This window comes from Salvelinus fontinalis, chromosome 2 (genome assembly GCF_029448725.1).
Source record: "Salvelinus fontinalis isolate EN_2023a chromosome 2, ASM2944872v1, whole genome shotgun sequence".
Taxonomy (NCBI): domain Eukaryota; kingdom Metazoa; phylum Chordata; class Actinopteri; order Salmoniformes; family Salmonidae; genus Salvelinus; species Salvelinus fontinalis.
The window spans coordinates 50,923,315-50,944,220 of NC_074666.1; the positions used below are offsets into that span (position 1 = coordinate 50,923,315).

The following is a 20,906-nucleotide window of genomic DNA, read 5'->3' on the forward strand; positions in this document are numbered from 1 at the left end:
GACTCTCTAATATAGTTATTTTATGTGGGACTGATACCGTGGTGGAACAGCTGGTCACTTTTAAAGGACTCTGTGAATGATTACCTTGCCAATAGGACGATTGAATATTATTGTTTTACAGAGAATTTTTGGGGGGGGTGAGTGTCATCCCAATACAGGATGTGGTAGGAATCGTAAGGGTCATCATCATCACACCTGTTAATACTTAGTTTCTATAACTTTGTGTGAAATCTATTTCGTATTGCAAATAGAATATACTCTGTGTTTTATAGAAATGTAAGGTGTTTAATGTGAATGATTTTATGCTTACAGCTAATGTTTTTTTATACTGTCGATGGGTTCTATTGTTTTCTAAAAATACATTTTAAGTATATGTATTTTTTTAATGGTCTAGGGGGGAGTGTAAGAATATTGTAAGATAAATACACAACGCAGAGGACTAAAGGTCAAGAGGGAATTTACGATCAATGGAAATAGTTGTTTTTCACTTCAACATCTGTTTAGAATCGGTGTATGGGGTTCCATCGGTGTATGGGGACTCATAGCTACATGTGGCAAGTTCTCATTGGTCCAAATTGTCTATTGAGCCTGAAACGGGATACTTGGTATTTGGCCATTGGCCCAGTTTTACTGCAATGAATTCTAATTGGTCAACCAAAGGCTAGGCTTGGGTATTAACTACATCCTGTCCCTTTGTTCAGTGGAGAAACATTGAGAACAGGGAAGAATAAACATCTACCATCTACTTTCCAGCATAACAATGAGGCAATGTTCTCTTTGAATAAATATATGGGGTCTGTGTTATTGAAGAATAACATCAACTGCTAACAATAGCTTTCACCTGGATTCACCTGGTCTGCCTATTTCATGGAAATAGCAGGTGTTCTTAATGTTTTGTACACTCAGTGTAGGTAATAGGGTGCCATTTCGGATGAAGCCACAGAATTGATCTGTTGCCTTATCTCTTAACAATCCAATCCAAAGAAGGTAAAAAAATGTCAGGGTGCTGCCAACTCTCATCAGATATTTTATGAACATAAAATACTTATGAACATTTTTGAACATCTTGGCATAGTTCTGTTATAATCTCCACCCGGCACAGCCAGAAGAGGACTGGCCACCCCTCATAGCCTGGTTCCTCTCTAGGTTTCTTCCTAGGTTTTGGCCTTTCTAGGGAGTTTTTCCTAGCCACCGTGCTTCTACACCTGCATTCTAGCTGTTTGGGGTTTTAGGCTGGGTTTCTGTACAGCACTTCGAGATATTATCTGATGTACGAAGGGCTATATAAAATAAAATTGATTGATTGATTGATTGATATTTCTTTATCTGAACTGGGGAAAGTGAATACTAAAAAGTATTTCACAGTGAAATAATTAAATGTATGTGATACTATCCCACACAATCTCCAAATAATATTGAGGCATTTAAGCCCACAAAATATTACATGAGATACACAGGGTTCAAAAGAGCAGGCCTTAACAAGGAAAGTTACTGTCTATCAGTCAGGCAAGTCTTCAATCACATACTGTATACTGCAGGCCGATGTGCTATTTAACCACACCAGAGTACAGCACATTTAAGTTGACTTTAAAGAAAAAAAGTATGTCTTTTTTTGGCACTATTTTATGGTTGGGGAGAGTTGGGTAAGTTTAACCAAAGAGGTAAGTTGAGCCACCCTTGTTTGTAGGAAACCATACACAAAATGTATAATTTGACCACATATTTAGGAAGAGGTCATCATTTCATGGAGTCTGTGAAGAAAGAAACCACATGGAAAAAGTGATAAGCAAGTTAGGTCCAAAAACAGATTTTCAACAAGTTTAATGAATGTATTGCGTTAGAGGTTTAATGATGCTTGTATCTAAACCAACGTCGATCAGTTTAAGATTGTTCCACACATCAGTTGAGTTCTCTATACGATTCCATTTAAGGTCCTAAACCTAACACGAAAGTGCATCCTTGTAGCTGTGTGGGCTAATATAGTCAAAATGGTTGCCTTGGAGTAAGTTGAGCCAATTGAAATGTTTTCTTCCCAGGCTTAATTCAAGGCATTATTGCTGGGATACGAGGTAACAACAGGGCCTGGCCTATAGAAATATTTATTTATTTAAGTACTAAGCGTTTGTTAGGTGTTAAGCCGGTGTAAAAAAAAATGATTAAAATGACTGAAAAACTTGCGATTGTGTTGAATTGTGTTTGGGAAATAAATATTAACATGGTTTTAAAAGGTTAGGTCATATTTAATTCAGAACAGAAATGTGTAGGCAGCCTAACTTACCCTGTCCTGCGGCTCAACTTACCCCATACTCGGGGTAAGTTGTGTGACAAGAGAACACTTTTTTTGGACAAGCTATGTTTTCAAAACTGTAATATTAACATTAATTATGATGATTTCCAGGGATACACAGCATCCTGAAATATGTGCAGATATACTGTAGTATCTTTGTTAGGAAGAATACTACATTTCCCTTGACAGAGTGATGCTGAATGTAATAAATGGCTCAACTTACCCCACTCTCCCCTACCTTAATCTAGATAATTAAGTATAAATGTGAATCTTATTAGTGGAATATGAATATCAGTTCTGTGCTGCTTTACCTTTGTTTTATTTTTCAAAAAACAAAACATAGATTAAACTACAGCTTTATTCGGCCAATGAGAGTTTCCTACAAAAAAAACATGTCACTATTTCAATCACATATTAAATGAACTACAATGAAATCGCAGACAAATCCAAATATCTTGTCACTCAACAATATAGCTCCTGTGATAGACTAACGTCCTGTCCAGGGGGTGTACTTGTACATCAAGCTGCCTCATGCTACAGAAACAGGACATAGTCTCAGACAAGGCTGCCTACTTACAACAATCAAATTAAACTGTGAATGCTGTCTGTACTAATCAGTGTTGGTTACTATGTACACATTCTCCATTGACTCCCATTCTGGTCCCACATTGCCCCCAGCTGGCTCGTATCGTGTTCTGAGCTCAGGGGTGAAGTTTCCCCTAGGTACAGATCAAGGATCAGCTTCTCCTCCCCCAATCCTAACCTTAACCATTGAGGGGGAAAATGATAAACTGACCCAAGACCAGTGTAGGGGAAACTGCACCCTGCAGTGTGTGCTGAGCAACAATTGTTGTTTTAATTATGCTTATTTAAAACTGAACACTCAGCACCACCTGCTGTTCATTTACTTTATTACAGTCAGGAAACACTGAATTCAAATGACTAAGTAAAATCCAAGACAGTTGGCTTGCAAAGTAATCTCCTTAATAATTTCTCATTGGTTGAGTGCCATATCAACGACACTATCAATTACTTGATTTAACATGAATCAATGAATGTGTAAATCCTGTTCCATGAAGTCAAGCATGTCAGACATTTATTCCCCTTCTTAAATGTTAAATGACTTTTTAAGTACATTAACAAGAGCATTATTCAGTATTAAATTCCTTAAAAAACGAATTCAATCATTAGCTTTCTCTAGAAAAGTTTCTCAAATAGTCAAATGCATCCAACACAGATATGAAACAGCCCGTGTCGCATTTAAATAAAAACAGATTGCTTTCCATCCCGATCAGGAATTTTAGGCAGTGAACACATGGGTCATGTTCATTAGGGCATGTAAGGGACAGATCTAAATTTACTGGGGGGAGGGGCGGGTCCAACTCAAGATGTAATAAATAAAAATGCACCCCCTCGCCAAAGTAAAACATATTTTCACATGACCCTCCCCTTGCACTGTAAAATAAATTGAACACCCTCTACCCTCATATGATGAACTCAAAATAATAATAACTGGAGCGACCTTGCGTTTATAAACGTGGATATCGATTTTGCCACTTTCAGAATGCTTTTGTGGCAGAGTCGATGCCACACAGAGCTCCGGGCCAGAAGGTTGAGGGTTCACCGACCACCACAGACGAGTTCACTCTCCCTGCCTGTTTCATTACACTATGATCAGAGCCGGCTGCAAGCAAGGATCAGCTAGGGTAAAATCAGGTTTTCTAATTATGTAAAACATATACAACTCATTTTCCACCAACAGGTTACTGTGCTAATGCACCACACACACAACCAATAGACAAATCATTTACTGACTTCGGCCAGTTCAATACCACGGTTTGCGGTTTCAACACCACAATAAATAGACTATGTCAATCTTGACAAACAGAAAACACATCCCTCCCTACCTTAGGCTTACCCAGTATCGAAGGCTATCCGAATGGCATTCAACTTTTTGGTGTTTTGTAACAGATGTCTCTTTCCATTCATCAATTGGCCGCTACACAATTTAGATTGAATGATTGATTGATTTGATATGTCAGTTAAAAAATACATATATAGTGTACACAAATATTTTATTAAGAGACCAGAATTGCACAATAAAGTCGGAGCCTTATTTCCATTGTGGTCCCTATTTGTTACATAAATACATATACAGTTACATAGATACAGACACAATTACAGAGATAGATGAAAACATGCTCAACCTCCAGATGAGTACGGGGGGGGGGAGTTTAAGTACAATTCTTACAAGCTTGTTTGGCTGGTAGCTTCTTTTGAAGACGTTTGGGGCTGCTGGTGAACCATGATGTGCTGGCATAATCAAAGTGACATTGAACTAGAGCACTTGCCAGTCTTTAGGGTGTCTGTAGCTAGGTTTCCATCCAATTGGCAACAGATCTTCATGTGAATATTCCCTCAACCTTCATAAAAACAATATGCCATTTCAGAGTGTCATTTAGGAAAATGTGGAGCTGGACAACATGACAGGGAAGATTTTAATTTACCGGACATTTGAGAAATGTAACGGACATCCATACGCATTCAGATTCAACCTGGCGCAGGCAGCACCATCAATAAACAATGGGTGTTGGCCAAATGAGCCACATTTACATGTCCTTAAAAACAATCTATTCCTTGTGTTTCAATGTGTAGCTTCTTTCCTAAAACAAGAATTGTCCACCTCACGGTTCAGCTATCAGAGATTTGAGCACCATCTGTATCAGAGCATTGCATGCAAAGGCCAATAGGCTTTGGTGTCCACTGTATGATATTAATATTGAAATAAATATTGAAATAAATATATTATATATGTATATACACACAGTTGACAGTGCATGTCAGAGCAAAAACCAAGCCATGAGGTCGAAGGAATTGTCAATAGAGCTCGACACAGGATTGTGTCAAGGCACAGATCTGGGAAAGGGTACCAAAACATTTCTGCAGCATTGAAAGTCCTCAAGAACACAGTGGCCTCCATCATTCTTAAATGGAAGAAGTTTGGAACCACCAAGACTCTTCCTAGAGCTGGCCGCCTGGCCAAACTGAGCAATCGGGGGAGAAGGGCCTGGGTCAGGGAGGTGATCAAGAACCTAATGGTCACTCTGACAGAGCTCTAGAGTTCCTCTGAGGAGATGAGAGAACCTTCCAGAAGGACAAACATCTCTGCAGCACTCCACCAAAGTTTCTTTAAGTGCAGTCACAAAAACCATCAAGTGCTATGATGAAACTGGCTCTCATGAGGACCACCACAGGAATGGAAGACCCAGAGTTACCTCTGCTGCAGAGGAAAAGTTAATCAGAGTTAGCAGCCTCAGAAATTGCAGCCCAAATAATGCTTCACAGAGTTCAAGTAACATACACATCTCAACATCAACTGTTCAGAGGAGACTGTGTGAATCAGGCCTTTATGGTCGAATTGCTGCAAAGAAACCACTACTAAAGGACAACAATAAGAAGAAAAGACTTGCTAGGGCCAAGAAACACAAGCAATGGACTTTAGACCGGTGGAAATTTGTCCTTTGGTCTGATGAGTCCAAATTGGAGATTTTTGGTTCCAACCGCCGTGTGTTTGTGAGACGTGGTGTGGGTGAACGGATGATCTCCGCATGTGTATTTCCCACCGTAAAGCATGGAGGAGGATGTGTGATGGTGTGGGGATGCTTTGCTGGTGACACTGTCAGTAATTTATTTAGAATTCAAGGCACACTTAACCAGCATGGCTACCACAGCATTCTGCAGCGATACCCCATCCCATCTGGTTTGGGCTTAGTGGGACAATCATTTGTTTCACAACAGGACAATGACCCAACACACCTCCAGGCTGTGTAAGGGCTGTTGGACCAAGAAGGAGAGTGATGGAGTGCTGCATCAGATGACCTGGCCTCCACAATCACCCGACCTCAACCAAATTGAGATGGTTTGGGATGAGTCGGACAGCAGAGTGAAGGAAAAGCAGCTAACAAGTGCTCAGTATATGTGGGAACTCCTTCAAGACTGTTGGAAAAGTATTCCAGGTAAAGCTGGTTGAGAGAATGCCAAGAGTGTGCAAAGCTGTCATCAAGGCAAAGGATGGCTATTTGAAGAATCTATTTTGATTTAACACTTTTTTGGTAACTATATGATTCCAAATGTGTATTTCATAGTTGTGATGTCTTCACTATTAAAAATAAAGAAAAACCCTTGAATGAGTAGATGTTCTTAAACTTTTGACCGGTAGATAAATAAATAAATAAAGTAGAAGAAGCTTAGGCTAACCCGAGAGATAGAGATATGCCGGTGGCATGCTACGACACCGGCATACAGATATAGACGTACAGAAGGTGTGTAATTCGTAAAAAATGTTACCTTATATTTTGTATAAAGATAAGCATTACATTGTTAGATTATAGGAGTAACTCTGGTAGGCCTGAAAATGTCACCTCAAGTTCAACTGTTGGAGTCAGTTGGAGCGCCGGGGCGCACTGCCTTCATATCAAAGGCCTGTAGTAGCTAAAGCTTATTAATAGCCACACCATACAAAACCTTCACAAACATTTCAAAAATCTATTAGGGTAATATCAAAAGTATGTCAAGCCATTGTTTATAGGGAAAATACGAGCAGAAGTGCAAATGTAAACCAGGGAAAAAACGCACTACCCTCCCCTGTGCCCCTCCAAAAAAAAAAAGCTGAAAGTTTGACTACCCTCCCATATTTTGGACCACCCCTCCCCAGTACATTTCGATCTGTCCCTAATGGACAATTATTTAAAGGATTTCTTACTGGACAAGTTCAGGTAGTCCCTCCCCGTTTGTCAATTTTCTTACATTTGGAGCCTAATAAAATGATCACGACGATGTTCTTGTGTTAGCAGTAGGGTACGGAGTTGCACTTATGAGAGGCTTACTGATGACTCAGGGTAGGAATCACAATGGCTTTTGAATGACTCAAGAGATTAATAGAAGGAATGGCTAAGAGGAATGAGAGAAAGAGATGGTAAGAAATAAACAGAAGGAAACAAAGAACAAGAGAGAGATAAGAAATGAAACTTGAGGGGACAAAAGAAAAAGAACAAGAGAGCGAGAGAGAGAGAGAAAGAGAGAGAGAGATAGGGAGGAACATGGAGTCCACCATGTTGGCAGTCATGCATGGTGTGGTTTGGCGAGATCTCGCCAATGAGAAAAACACTGGTTGAAAATATGTATTTTTTGCAGTTGAAATTACGTATTTTCAGACAGTTTTGCTCACTGGATTAGGGGTGCCGGAGAGGACGTTTGCTAACCTTGAGCGGGGAGATATGGGAGTGGGACACGTAGCCATGCACATTCTCAATCTCTGAGAGGTTCTTCTCCGACACGTGCACCAACTCAGGGGCGCGCACCTCGTTGGTCAGCCGCGGGAACCCGTGCTCAGGCGGAGAGTCCTCATCTTCATAGCGATACTGCTTTAGAACGGAGGAAGAAGTGAAGGAGAAAAGGAGCACAGTGGAAAAGGGAAAAAAAACAGTAAAAAGTCAATCAGAATGACAACAATAATAGACAGACATATATTTAAGTTCCACTTTGTGAACCATGCTGTTTGTAGATAAATGTTACAAAGTAACATAATACATTGACCAGGCTACATGTGTAGCCCAATTCTGTGGCCTAATGAAGTGAATGAGGAATCCTGTGATGGTTCCCATATGATTTATATGGTACTTCACCACTACTAAACTCTTGTGAAATGACAGTGAAAGCTTTGTCCTATTGGGGGCCTAGGGATAGAAGGGGAAGGGAGGTCTTTGCCAGCAAGTGTGAATCTATGACAGTGTATTTAAGTGTGAACATGTGGGCCCTACCGGATGATGTCAGAATGCAAAATGATGGGTGAACTGAAACATGGTAGCCTTGTTGAAATTGGAATGTAAAGTGAGAAAGTTGCCCTTCTTTTCATAAGGCCTTTTTGTGAAATAACTAGCGCCGGGATTCAATCAAAGCCGTGTTGTGGACAAATGCATTTAAATACAATTTCCCTCACCCTCGCGGATATGGCATTCACGGTAAAGCTGCAGATGACGGCTCAAGCAATAATTCCCTTTAAAAGTCAAGTGCAGTGCGCTTGTCGACAACTCTCCTTGGATTCAATTCTGGCTTAGGTGAACATTGCTACATTTAGTCGCAATAACAAAAGACGAAATGATTTTGTGTGTTTTTTTTGTACGTAATGTTTCCGCCATCTTTTCCTATGACCGAAAAGAGCTTCTGAACATCAGAACAGTGATCAGTAACCTCAATTTGGATTAAGATTTCTACTTTTGTACCAACAAGTCAGTAGCGGAGGACATACTTCTCACTCTGGACTAGGCCCTAATCCCCGAGACCCGGAAAAGAAAACGGCTGAGTATGAGGGGCCAACATGTGGGCACCCTGACGAAATTACGTTGGCTAGTACATAAACCGTTTCTACCCTCCGTTCTATTGGTGAACGTACAATCTCTGGAGAACAAACTGGACACGCTCCGTTCAAGACTGTCCTATCAACGGGACCTGAAGAAATGTGATATCCTATGTTTCTCGAAGTCATGGCTGAAGAAGGACATGGATAATATACAGTGCTCTTGGAAAGTATTCAGACCCCTTGACTTATTCCGCATTTTGTTAGCTTACAGACTTATTATGAAATGTATTAAATAGTTTTTTTCCCTCATCAATCTACACACCCCATACACACCCCATGACGACAAAGCAAAAACATTTTTGCTAATTTATTACAAACAAAAAACGGAAATATCACAATTACAAAAATATTCAGACCCTTTACTCAGTACTTTGTTGAAGCACCTTTGGCAGCGATTACAGCCTTGAGTCTTCTTGGGTATGACGCTACAAGCTTGGCACACCTGTATTTGGGGAGTTTCTCCCATTCTTCTCTAAAGATCCTCTCAAGCTCTGTCAGGTTGGATGGGGAGCGTCGCTGCACAGCTATTTTCAGGTCTTTCCAAAGATGTTCAATCTGGTTCAAGTACAGGCTCTGGCTGGGACATTGAAGGACTTTCAGAGACTTGTCCCGAAGCCACTCCTGCGTTGTCTAGGCTGTGTGCTTAGGGTCATTGTCCTGTTGGAAGGTGAACCTTCATCCCAGTCTGAGGTCCTGAGCGTTCTGGAGCAGGTTTTCATCAAGGATCTCTTTGTACTTTGCTCTGTTCATCTTTGCCTCGATCCTGACTAGTCTCCCAGTCCCTGCCTTCTGAAAAACATCCCCCATAGCATGATGCTGCCACCACCATGCTTCACTGGCTCCAGACTTGACACTTGGCATTCAGGCCAAATAGTTCAATCTTGGTTCAATCTTTACTGAGGAGTGGCTTCCGTCTGGCCAATCTACCGTAAAGGCCTGATTGGTGGAGTGCTGTAGAGATGGTTGTCCTTCTGGAAGGTTCTCCCATCTCCACAGAGGAACTGTAGAGCTCTGTCAGAGTGACCATCGGGTTCTTGGTCACCTTCCTGACCAAGGCCCTTCACCCCCAATTTCTCAGTTTGGCCAGACGTCCAGCTCTAGGGAGAGTCTTTGTGGTTCTAAACTTCTTCCATTTAAGAATGATGGAGGCCACTGTGTTCTTGGGGACCTTCAATGCTGCAGAAATGTTTCGGTAACTTTCCCCAGATCTGTGTCTCGGAGCTCTACGGACAATTCCTTTGACCTCATGGCTTGGTTTTTTCTCTGACATGCACTGTCAACTGTGGAACCTTATATAGACAGGTGTGTGCCTTTCCAAATCATGTCCAATAATTTACCACAGGTGGACTCCAATCAAGTGGTAGAAACATCAAGGATGATCCATAGAAAAAGGATGCACCTGAACTCAATTTCGTGTCTCACAGCAAAGGGTCTGAATACTTATGTAAACAAGGTATTTCATTTTTTTTATATATATATAATATAAAATATATATATACATTTGCAAACATTTCTAAAAAACAGTTTTTTCGCTTTGTCATTATGGGTTATTGTGTGTGTGTTTTTTTTTTTAATTTTATCCATTTTAGAATAAGGCTGTAAAGTAACAAAATGTGGAAAAAGTCAAGGGGTCTGAATACTTTTCGAAGGCACAGTATATCTAGCTGATTTTTCTATGCATTAGCAGGACAGAATGGTAGGGCCGGGTTAGCTCAAAGGGGGAGGTGTGTGTCTCTTTGTTAACAACAGCTGATGTGCAATCTCTAATATTAAGGAAGTGGATGCTAAGCTACAGGACTGTTTCGCTAACACAGACTGGAATATGTTCCGGGATTCATCTGATGGCATTGAGGAGTTTACCACATCAGTCTCCTGCTTCATTAATAAGTGCATCTACAATGTTGTCTCCACAGTGACCATACGTACATATCCCAACTAGAATGGATTACAGGCAACCTCTGCACCAAGCTAAAGGCTAGAGCTGCTGCTTTCAAGAAGCGGGACACTAATCCAGACACTTATAAGAAATCCAGCTACATCCTTTGACGAACCATCAAACAAGCAAATCATCAATACAGGGCTAAGATCGAATCATACTACACCAGCTCGGATGAGCCAGAGTTTGAAAACTATCATGGATTACAAAGGGAAACCCAGACGCCGAGCTGCAAGTTTACCAGACATGCTAAATACCTTCGATGTTCACTTCGAGGCAAGCAACACCGAATCATGCATGAGAGCACCAGCTGTTCCAGATGACTCTATGATCACGTTCTACACAGCGGATGTAAGACCTTTAAACAGGTTAACATTCACAAGGCCGCAGGGCCAGAAGGATTACCAGGAAGCGTAATTAGAGCATGCGCTGACCAGCTGACGAGTGTCTTCACTGACATTTTCAACCGCTCTTTGGCCCAGTCTGTAATAACCACATGATTCAATCAGACCCCCGTAGCCCTGTGCCCAAGAACATGAAGGTAATGTGTCTAAATGACTATCGACCTGTAGCACTCACATATGTAGCCATGAAATGCTTTGAAAGCCTGGTCATGGCTCACATCAACACTATCATCCCAGACCCACTCCAATTCGCATACCGCCTCAACAGATCCACAGATGACGCAATCTGAATCGCACTCCACACCGCCCTTTCTCACCTGGACAAAAGGAACACCTATGTGAGAATGCTGTTCATTGACTACAACTCAGCGTTCAACACCATAGTGCCATCCAAGCTCATCACAAACCTAAGGACCCTGGGACTAAACACATCTCTCTGCAGCTGGATCCTGGACTTCCAGATGGGCCACCCCCAGATGGTGAGGGAATTCAATAACACATCCGCTATGCTGACCCTCAACACAGGGGCCCCTCAGGGGTGCATGCCTAGTCCCCTCTTGTACTCCCTGTTCACCCATGACTGCAAGACTCCAACAACATCATTACATTTTCAGACGACACGGCAGTGGTAGGCCTGATCACAGACGACGATGAGACAGAGAGGTCAGAGAACTGGCAAGACAACAACCTCTCCCTCAACGTCAGCAAGACAAAGAGGCTGATCGTGGACTACAGGAAACGGAGGGCCGAGCACGCCCCCATTCACATCAACGAGGCTGTAGTTGAGCGGTTCATTAGCTTCAAGTTTCTCTGTGTCCATATCCCTAAGGATCTATCATGGTCCACACACACCAACACAGTTATGAAGAGAGCACACCAATGCCTCTTCCCTCTCAGGAGGCTGAAAAGATTTGGCATGGGCCCTCAGATCCTCAAAGTTTCTACAGCTGCACCACTAACAGCATCTTGACTGGCTGCATCAACGCTTGGCAAGGCAACTGCTTTACATCTGACCGCAAGGCGCTACAGAGGGTAGTGAGTACGGCCCAGTACATCACTGGGGCTGAACTCCCTGCCATCCAGGACCTCTATACCAGGCAGTTTCAGAAGAAGGCCCTGTTCTCTCTGCTACCACACGGCAAGATGTACTGATGGTCTGGAAACAACAAGACCCTGAACCGCTTCTACCGCCAAGCCATAAAACTGCTAAATAGTTAGTTAAATAGTTAACCAAATAGCTACCCAAACTATCTACATTGACCCTTTTCGGATAAACTTTTTTGACTCATCACATACCCTGCTGCTATTCTTTATTATCTGTCACTTTATTCCTAGTTATATGTACATATCTACCTCAATTACCCCGTACCCCTGCACATCGACTAGGTACTCGTACCCTGTGTATATAGCCAAGTTATTGTTACTCATTGTGTATTTATTATTACGTGCTTTATTTTCTACAATTTCTCTATGTTCATTCTCTCTGCATTGTTGGGAAGGGCCCGTAAGCATATTAATGTTATCTACACCTGTTGTTTACGAGGCATGATTCTTTTATTTGAAAATACACTAAAATGAAATTACTGAAGGAGTGCCTTGTTTAACTGATCCTTTGAACTTGCCTTGGGATACAGTGGACTACCATATCTTTCTTGTCGCAGAAGTAGACAATGCTTCAGATGACCTTTCTGAACGTCTTTCTTCCTGCCTTCACTGAAGTCATATCATGGCAAACAAATTTTGCTTGATTTCTCGCATGAGGTGTTTGACAAATTAGCTTTTTGGATGTAACATTTTCTATATTAATACCTAGAGAAAGACAAGGCAAAGCTGTCTATTATAAGCCTGCTAAGATAACTCATCGCTATATGCCCACATAACCCTAAAATGTTAAAACCAACTCAAAACAATATCAAATAAATACCTATTTTTCCATCAAGCTAATACTGTATGTCCCTTAACCTATTTTATCCATGATAGAGTGAAAAGGGGCAATACCCCCAAGGCCTGAGTGCCTTATGATATGAAAGCAGTGAAGTCCTCTCTGTGTACAGCACAAGAGTGGAAAGCAGCATGAGAGTGGCATGGATGGGCAGTGCCCTGCCCGAAGCACGAGGAGAAGGATGGCATGAAGATGGGGCCCGAGGGACAGTGTAAAGTCCCCTCTCTCACCCAGGGAGCGTTCATCAAGTCGGGGTTCATGCATGCCGGGGGCTGGCCAGTGTGTGGGGACCCCTGCACCGCAGCCGGCCTGTTCTGTGGACAAGAGAGAGCAATCCAGCTTTGACCACAAGGGGGAAACCAAGAGAAGAGCAAAAGTCAAAATGTTCAGTGTAAAGTTTCTCATATGGGTACATATCTAGGATCAGTTTACCCTCCCTAAATCCTAACCGTGTGGTTAGGGGAGGGATGCAAAAAAGGCCTTCGATCAGACTCTGGGTAACTTCATCCTGCTCAAAAGTAAACACTCATCCAAAAGCTCCAGTCGCCCGGGAAGAAGCTCGCCACACGCAAACACGTGTGTGAAACTCAAGACAAACACACCAGCCAGTGTAGCTGTGATAGAAACAAATAGACAGGGTGACGAATGCCACCATGCTCTCCAACAATTAGACCCACCACACACACACACACAGTTTGGGCAGACGGTAATGGCTGGAAAATGAGTCAAAAGGACAAACATGATAATCAAGTTCCCATGTACCGCAGCAACATTGAATGGACACACTCAGATTCCATCCCAAATGACATTCTATTCCTTAGTGCACTACTATTAACCAGTGCCCATAATGCTCCGGTCAAAAGCAGTGCTCTATGTAGGGAATATGGTGCCATTTGGGATCCAACCCTAAATAAGCGATTCACAACATTCAGCAGGCTCGGAATACAAAAATCCCAGTAGGTGATGAACCAAAACAATAGATGAGATATCTACGACTGAGGGAACAGCATTATAGGTGCATCATGTCAGCTGCAATGCACCAGCAATCTTTGATAAGGGCCTCAAGGAAGGAAAATGGAAACTGAAGGCAACATTTTTAAGAGTTGAGGGAGAAGCCTATGTATAGGGCGGCAGGTAGCCTAGCGGTTAAGAGCGTTAGGCCAATAAGCAAAAAGGTTGCTGGTTTGAATCCCAGAGCCGACTAGGTGAAAAAGCTGTCGTTGTGCCTTTGAGCAAAGCCCTTAACCTTAATTGTTCCTGTAAGTTTCTCTGGATATAATGTCAAATGTATGCTATAAACCTAATGTTATACCGCCCAGCCCCTCACCCTTTGCAAATAACATCAAAAGCAATAGGCCAGAGAGAACTATCCCAATAAATATTCATCTGCAATAAGCTAGTTACACATATCAGATTTCCCTGATTTAAGCTGCAGTCATATTTTAAAGCATCTTTCCACACGTTCCTATGCAGAGGAACAATCTGATGCCTCAAACTCTCCAATTACCCCACATCCTGTGCTAATAATCTCCCTTTATGATTAGACACTAAGCACTGTGGCCGACTGTCTAATCCGCTGTCCTATTTCCTCTTTTATCACTCCCTCGATCTTTCCTCAGTTTCTCTTTTTCCCTTTTCCCACTACTAAGTCAAGCTAAGTTATACATCCACCATAGTTGATGGAACCGTACTGGAAAGGCCAATTAAAAGGAAATATCAGACCCAGTACAGTTCGGGTTGACACGCTAATCTGAAAAGGTCATTACATTCTCAAACTAATGCATTCTAACTCTCTCTCTTTCTTTCGCTCTCCTCTAGTAGTCTGAGTAAGAACAGACAGACAGTGAACACTCCAGCTGGTGCCCACAGGGCAAAGGTCATGCACTCTTCCTCTCTAACCCACAATTCCCTTCCCAAACTAAGTGTACCTCAACCATCTGACCCCTATCAGACTACCACAGAGTTCTAACCCCTGTACTACACCAAATACAGTACATGGGTTTGATTCCCACGTCTGCCACACACTGAATATTAACACAACACCTTAGTCGTTATGCCAAGAGATCCGATCCCCTTGACAAGGTCGCCAGGTTTTGGGTTAGGGTTGCTACAATATGCTTACTGTCTATTATGATTGGTTGTTGAGGGACATACTGTAAGTACTAACGTTGGTCACTTAGGGAGTGAGATGTCACAGGCTTAAGGTATAAATAATGGTGCTTGGCCTCTCGAGTGGCGCAGCGGTATAAGGCACTGCATAGCAATACATGATGAATCACTACAGACCCGGGTTCGATCCCAGGCTGTTACACAGCCGGCAGTGATCGGGAGACCCATAAGGCGGCGCACAATTGGCCCAGCGTCTTCCGGGTTAGGGTAGGGTTTGGCCGGACGGGATGTCTTTGTCCCATCGCGCTCTAGCAACCCCTTGTGACAGGACGGGCACCTGCAAGCTGACTTCAGTCACCATCTGTACGGTGTTTCCTCCGACACATTGATGCGGGATAAGCGAGCAGTGCTGCTTGGCAGAGTCGTGTTTCGGGGAGAACCTTCGCCACTCCCGAGTCAGTACGGGAGTTGCAGCGATGGTACAAGACTGGAGCTAACAATTGGATAACAATTGGGGAGAATAAGGCGTAAAAGCACCAAAAATATAAATATAATATATATATATATATATATATATATATATATATATATATATATATATATATATATATATATATATATATATATATATATATATATATATAAGAAATGTAGAGATGTAGAGTGATTTAGGCATGGATTCAATCAAATCAAGAGGTCACCAGCGATAGCCGACACCCGCATAGTTTGTGTTTTGGTGCGTTGGAGGTGTAACTGCGTTAGAACTGTCAAATTGGTGGGAAGTTGCTGGCGTGGTCATTGTCATGAAGCCACACCCGTCCCACTCATGTTAGAAGTTCAGAATGAAAAAGTGTAGGCTATATTCAGTAGATTTAATGACACTCAAATTGAAAATAATTTAACTAAATAATGAGGATTTGTATCAGCCTAATGGAGGTGTAGATTACATCTCACATTCCAGTGTTCCAACTTGTAAACAAGGCTGCATAGGATTTCTCTTAATGTGACTGTGTAGCCTTTATTTCCCTATATCATTTATATGTATCCATACTGCAATGTATGTATCTGTATCCGGAGATAAATGTGTGTGCGAGAGAGACATTGTGCGTGAATGTATTACATTCTATTTTAAGATGCCATTATACCTTGCGTTGGCACAGTTTCATTGAACGGCACACTTTTTCTCACTGCACCCTGTAATTGAATATAACTATTCAGACAGGGCAATCAGCAGACGTCATCCCACACTGGCACTTAGTGTCTGTGCCTAACGTACCATAGCAGTGCCCACTGAAAAGTGGAAACTGGCAGTGCCATTCCTTCCTTAATATTGGCACAGTAACATAAAATGTCCTCTATGCATCTTCTTTCTATACGTTATTAAGAAGCGGCTCAGTTGGTAAGCTCGCGGCGCCGGCAATTCCAAGCGTCCTGGGTTCAATTCCGGAGGGGGATCACATACACGACTATTGCTTTGATAAAAGCTTCTGCCAAGTGGCATAAACTGCAAACGATTATATTAGGGCAACATTATCATAACATCAGAAATGACCTCTTCTCAAAGGAATGTACGTGTTTTTTATAGTTGTGTTTTTCTTGAGCTGATGATATCTTTCAATCTGTAAACTGAGAAGACTTGAAATTGTACGGCATCTCAAGTTGAAAAAAAAAACGCACTTCAGTTAAAAACTTTATACGGAGTAGAAAGGAAACAGTGAACGTAAAAGAACTGGGATGCCCACTCTCACACACACAAACAACCAAACACAGGAGAGAGGCACATGTGGGAAGCCAAGGGCAGTGCCCGGTTCCTCTGTGCCAACATGGCCACTTCAGATGAACATAGAGAGCTGATGAACTTGGCTGCAAACACAGGGGCAGGTGTGTGTCACTATCGCTCCTGTCTGTCGCCCAAAATGGGATGTAGAGGAGTACTGGATAGATGGTCATGGGGAAAAGAACTAGGCCTAATACCACTATGTTGCATTTCCATGACCATTTGTAACACAAATTGGTTACACGTTCCATTACAGTGGCCTAATTACTGTGTAATTTCCTGTAATTGTAATTACGCACTATTACACTGAACTTATCTGTACTTAATAAGAGTTACTTAGGGTTAGAGTTAGTGCCTAAGTAAGGGTTAGGGATTAATGAGTAATTACAATACTTATTACACAAGTAGTTACACAGTAATAACGGCACTGTAATGTAAAGTGTTACCCAGAAATCTCATTAGCTCTCAATGTATTCTGTGGTTCTGTGTACCATTTTATTCATATTTAGGGTAGAATGGCATTTCATTCAATCCCCTGTAGACCTATACAGATGCAGTGATATGAAAATGTGGGGTTGGCCCATAAGCGGGCATACTTTACTTGAAGTTGTGAAGACACCATATGACGTATATAACACATATACTACCATGCAGTTACACAAGATTGCAATGTATTGGTAGTACATGTAACCACTACACCATTGCACCACAACTACTTTGAATGAGAATTTGGCGAGTTATGAAGCTACCGTCTAACTCAGTGTTTCTCAATCCTGGTCCTTGGGACCCAAAGGGTCGCAAATTGTTGTTTTTGCCCTAGCATTCACACACTTCATTCCACTAATCAACTCATCGTCAAGGTTTTGATTTGAATCAGGGCAAAAATAAAAATGTGCACCGCTTTGGGTCTCTAGGACCAGGACTAAGAAACACTGCAAGTGCCAACAACATTTTGGTTACCAAAGTAGTTATGGAATAACTATATTGGCATTAGGAAGAAGTAATGTGAAGCGTTACCTATTTAACTTGACTTTTTATAGTGTGTAGGCCTACATGTCCAAGCTGCCAGAATCTGTTGAAATCATTGAGACATTATCCAGAAAGAGCAGAGCTGAGCTAAGCTTTTCCTCCCTTTCAACATGAGTCATCCTGAGCTACCATTGACAGCAGTGAGTGTGCATTCAAAAATATGCTTGCCATAGTTCTTCAAAACATTGAAACTGACACGTAGTTAAAGGGATAGTTCACTCAAAAACAATACTTGAGTATGTTGTTCATCAGTCCACTGTTAATGAAATCCCAAACAATTGTGCATGTCAGCAGTCACGTTCCCAAGATGGATCACTTTCAGTACAGAGCAAAAACTGTAATGTCTTTTACATCATATGTGTTAATAACTATAGCTACATTAACAAACTCAGCAAAAAAAAGAAACGTCCCTTTTTCAGGACCCTGTCTTTCAAAGATAATTCGTAAAAATCCAAATAACTTCACAGATCTTCATTGTAAAGGGTTTAAACAATGTTTCCCATGCTTGTTCAATGAACCATAAACAATTAATGAACATGAACCTGTGGAACGGTCGTTAACTTCTTATGGCTACAGGGGCAGTATTGAGTAGCTTGGATGAAAGGTGCCCAGAGTAAACGGCCTGCTCCTCAGTTCCAGTTGCTAATATATGCATATTATAGTATTGGATAGAAAACACTCTGAAGTTTCTAAAACTGTTTGAATGATGTCTGTGAGTATAACAGAACTCATATGGCAGGCAAAAACCTGAGAAGAAATCCAAGCAGGAAGTGGGAAATCTGAGGTTGGTCGATTTTCAACCCAGCCCCTATTGAATACACAGTGGGATATGGATCTGTTAACACTTCCTACGGCTTCCACTAGATGTCAACAGTCTGTAGAACCTTTAATGAGGCTTCTACTGTGATGTGGAGCCGGATGGGAGCTGTTTGAGTCAGTGGTCTGGCAGAGAAACAGGTCCTGGTCACTCGCATTTTACATGATACCGACTTGCGTTCCATTGCTTCTCTACAGAAAAAGGAATTCTCCGGTTGGAACGTTATTGAATATTTATGATAACATCCTAAAGATTGATTCTATACTTAGTTTGACAAGTTTCCTCGACCTGTAATATAACTCTTTGAAGTTTTTGTCCGACATTCGGCTGGACCTGCACGAGCGTTTGGATTTGTGTACTAACCGCGCTAACAAAAGTAGCTACTTGGACATAAATAATGGACATTATCAAACAAAACAAACAGTTATTGTGGAACTAGGATTCCTGGGAGTGCATTCTGATGAAGATCATGAAAGGTAAGGGAATATTTATAATGTTATTTCTGATTTCTGTTGACTCCAACATGGCGGATATTCTTTTTTTTCTTTCTGAGCGCCATCTCAGATTGAGAACTCAGGACTATGAATGAGAACATTGGTCTATGTTTGAGGAGTTCGCTTGTATTATGGACAGTTAGCATAAGTTTGAAAGATTCTGTTTGTATAAAGTTTGACATTTTATTTCACAGTATTACAGTCGATTTCTTTTTGTTGCTTTTTCCGTAAAGTTTTTTTGAAATCTGACACAGCGGTTGCATTAAGAACAAGTGTATCTTTAATTCAATGTAAAACATGTATCTTTCATCAAAGTTTATGATGAGTATTTATGTTATTTGACGTGACTCTGCAATTTCTCCGGATATTTTGGAGGCATTTCTGAACATGGCGCCAATGTAAACTGAGGTTTTTGGATATAAATATTAACTTTATCAAACAAAACATATATGTATTGTGTAACATGAAGTCCTATGAGTGTCATCTGATGAAGATCATCAAAGGTAAGTGATACATTTTATTTCCATTTCTGCTTTTTGTGACTCCTGTCTTTGGCTAAAAAATTGCTGTGTTTTTCTGTGATTTTGCGGTGACCTAACATAATTGTTTGTGGCGCTTTCGCTGTAAAGCCTATTTGAAATCGGACACTTGGGTGGGATTAACAACAAGATTACCTTTAAAATTGTATGAGATACATGTATGTTTGAGGAATTTTAATTATGAGATATCTGTTGTTTGAATTTGGCGCACTGCACTTTCACTGGCTGTTGTCATATCATCCCGTTAATGGGATTGCAGCCATAAGAAGTTTTTAAGACACTAACAGCTTACAGACGGTAGGCAATTAAGGTCACAGTTATGAAAACTTAGGACAAAAAAGAGGCCTATCTACTGACTCTGGAAAAAACACCAAAAGAAAGATGCCCAGGGTTGCTGCTCATCTGTGTGAACGTGCCTTAGGCATGCTGCAGGGATGCATGAGGACTGCAGATGTGGCCAGGGCAATAAATTGCAATGTCCGTACAGTGAGACGCCTAAGACAACGCTACAGTGCTCAGACTGTCTGCAATAGGCTGAGAGAGACTGGACTGAGGGCTTGTAGGCCTGTTGTAAGGCAGGTCCTCACCAGACATCACCGGCAACAACGTCGCCTATGGGCACAAACCCACCATCGCTGGACCAGACAGGACTGGCAAAAAGTGCTCTTCACTGACGAGTCGCAGTTTTGTCTCACCAGGGGTGATGGTCAGATTCACATTTATTGTTGAAGGAATGAGCGTTACATCGAGATCTGTACTCTGGAGCGGGATCGATTTGGAGGTGGAGGGTCCGTCATGGTCTGGGGCGGTGTGTCACAGCATCATCGGACTGAGCTTGTTGTCATTACATGCAATCTCAACGCTGTGCGTTACAGGGAAGACATCCTCCTCCCTCATGTGGTGAGGGCTAGTGCCATTCCCCCCAGAAATGTCCGGGAACTTGCAGGTGCCTTGGTGGAAGAGTGGGGTAACATCTCTCAACATGAACTGGCAAATCTGGTGCAGTCCATGAGGAGGAGATGCACTGCAGTACTTAATGTAGCTGGTGGCCACACCAGATACTGACTGTTACATTTGATTTTGACCCCCCCTTTGTTCAGGGACACATTATTCCATTTCTGTTAGTCACATGTCTGTAGAACTTTATTAACTTT

General features: G+C 41.8%; 1 protein-coding gene across 31 annotated transcripts in view; it reads right to left on the minus strand.

Moving 5' to 3' along the window:
- dlg2 (discs, large homolog 2 (Drosophila)) overlaps positions 1 to 20,906 on the minus strand; it is a 358,090-nt gene that overhangs the window by 171,629 nt on the left and 165,555 nt on the right. For 28 of the 31 annotated variants that reach the window (XR_008754221.1, XM_055877409.1, XM_055877478.1 and 25 more), the window contains 2 exons: positions 13,218 to 13,301; positions 7,549 to 7,710 (listed from right to left, as the gene is read on the minus strand). Coding sequence is in view for 30 of the 31 variants with exons in the window: in XM_055877409.1 (XP_055733384.1) it covers positions 7,549 to 7,710; positions 13,218 to 13,301 (246 nt within the window). In the remaining variant the exon portion in view is untranslated. The remainder of the gene's footprint in view (positions 1 to 7,548; positions 7,711 to 13,217; positions 13,302 to 20,906) is intronic. The other 3 variants (XM_055877462.1, XM_055877490.1, XM_055877417.1) reach the window with 2 other exon arrangements.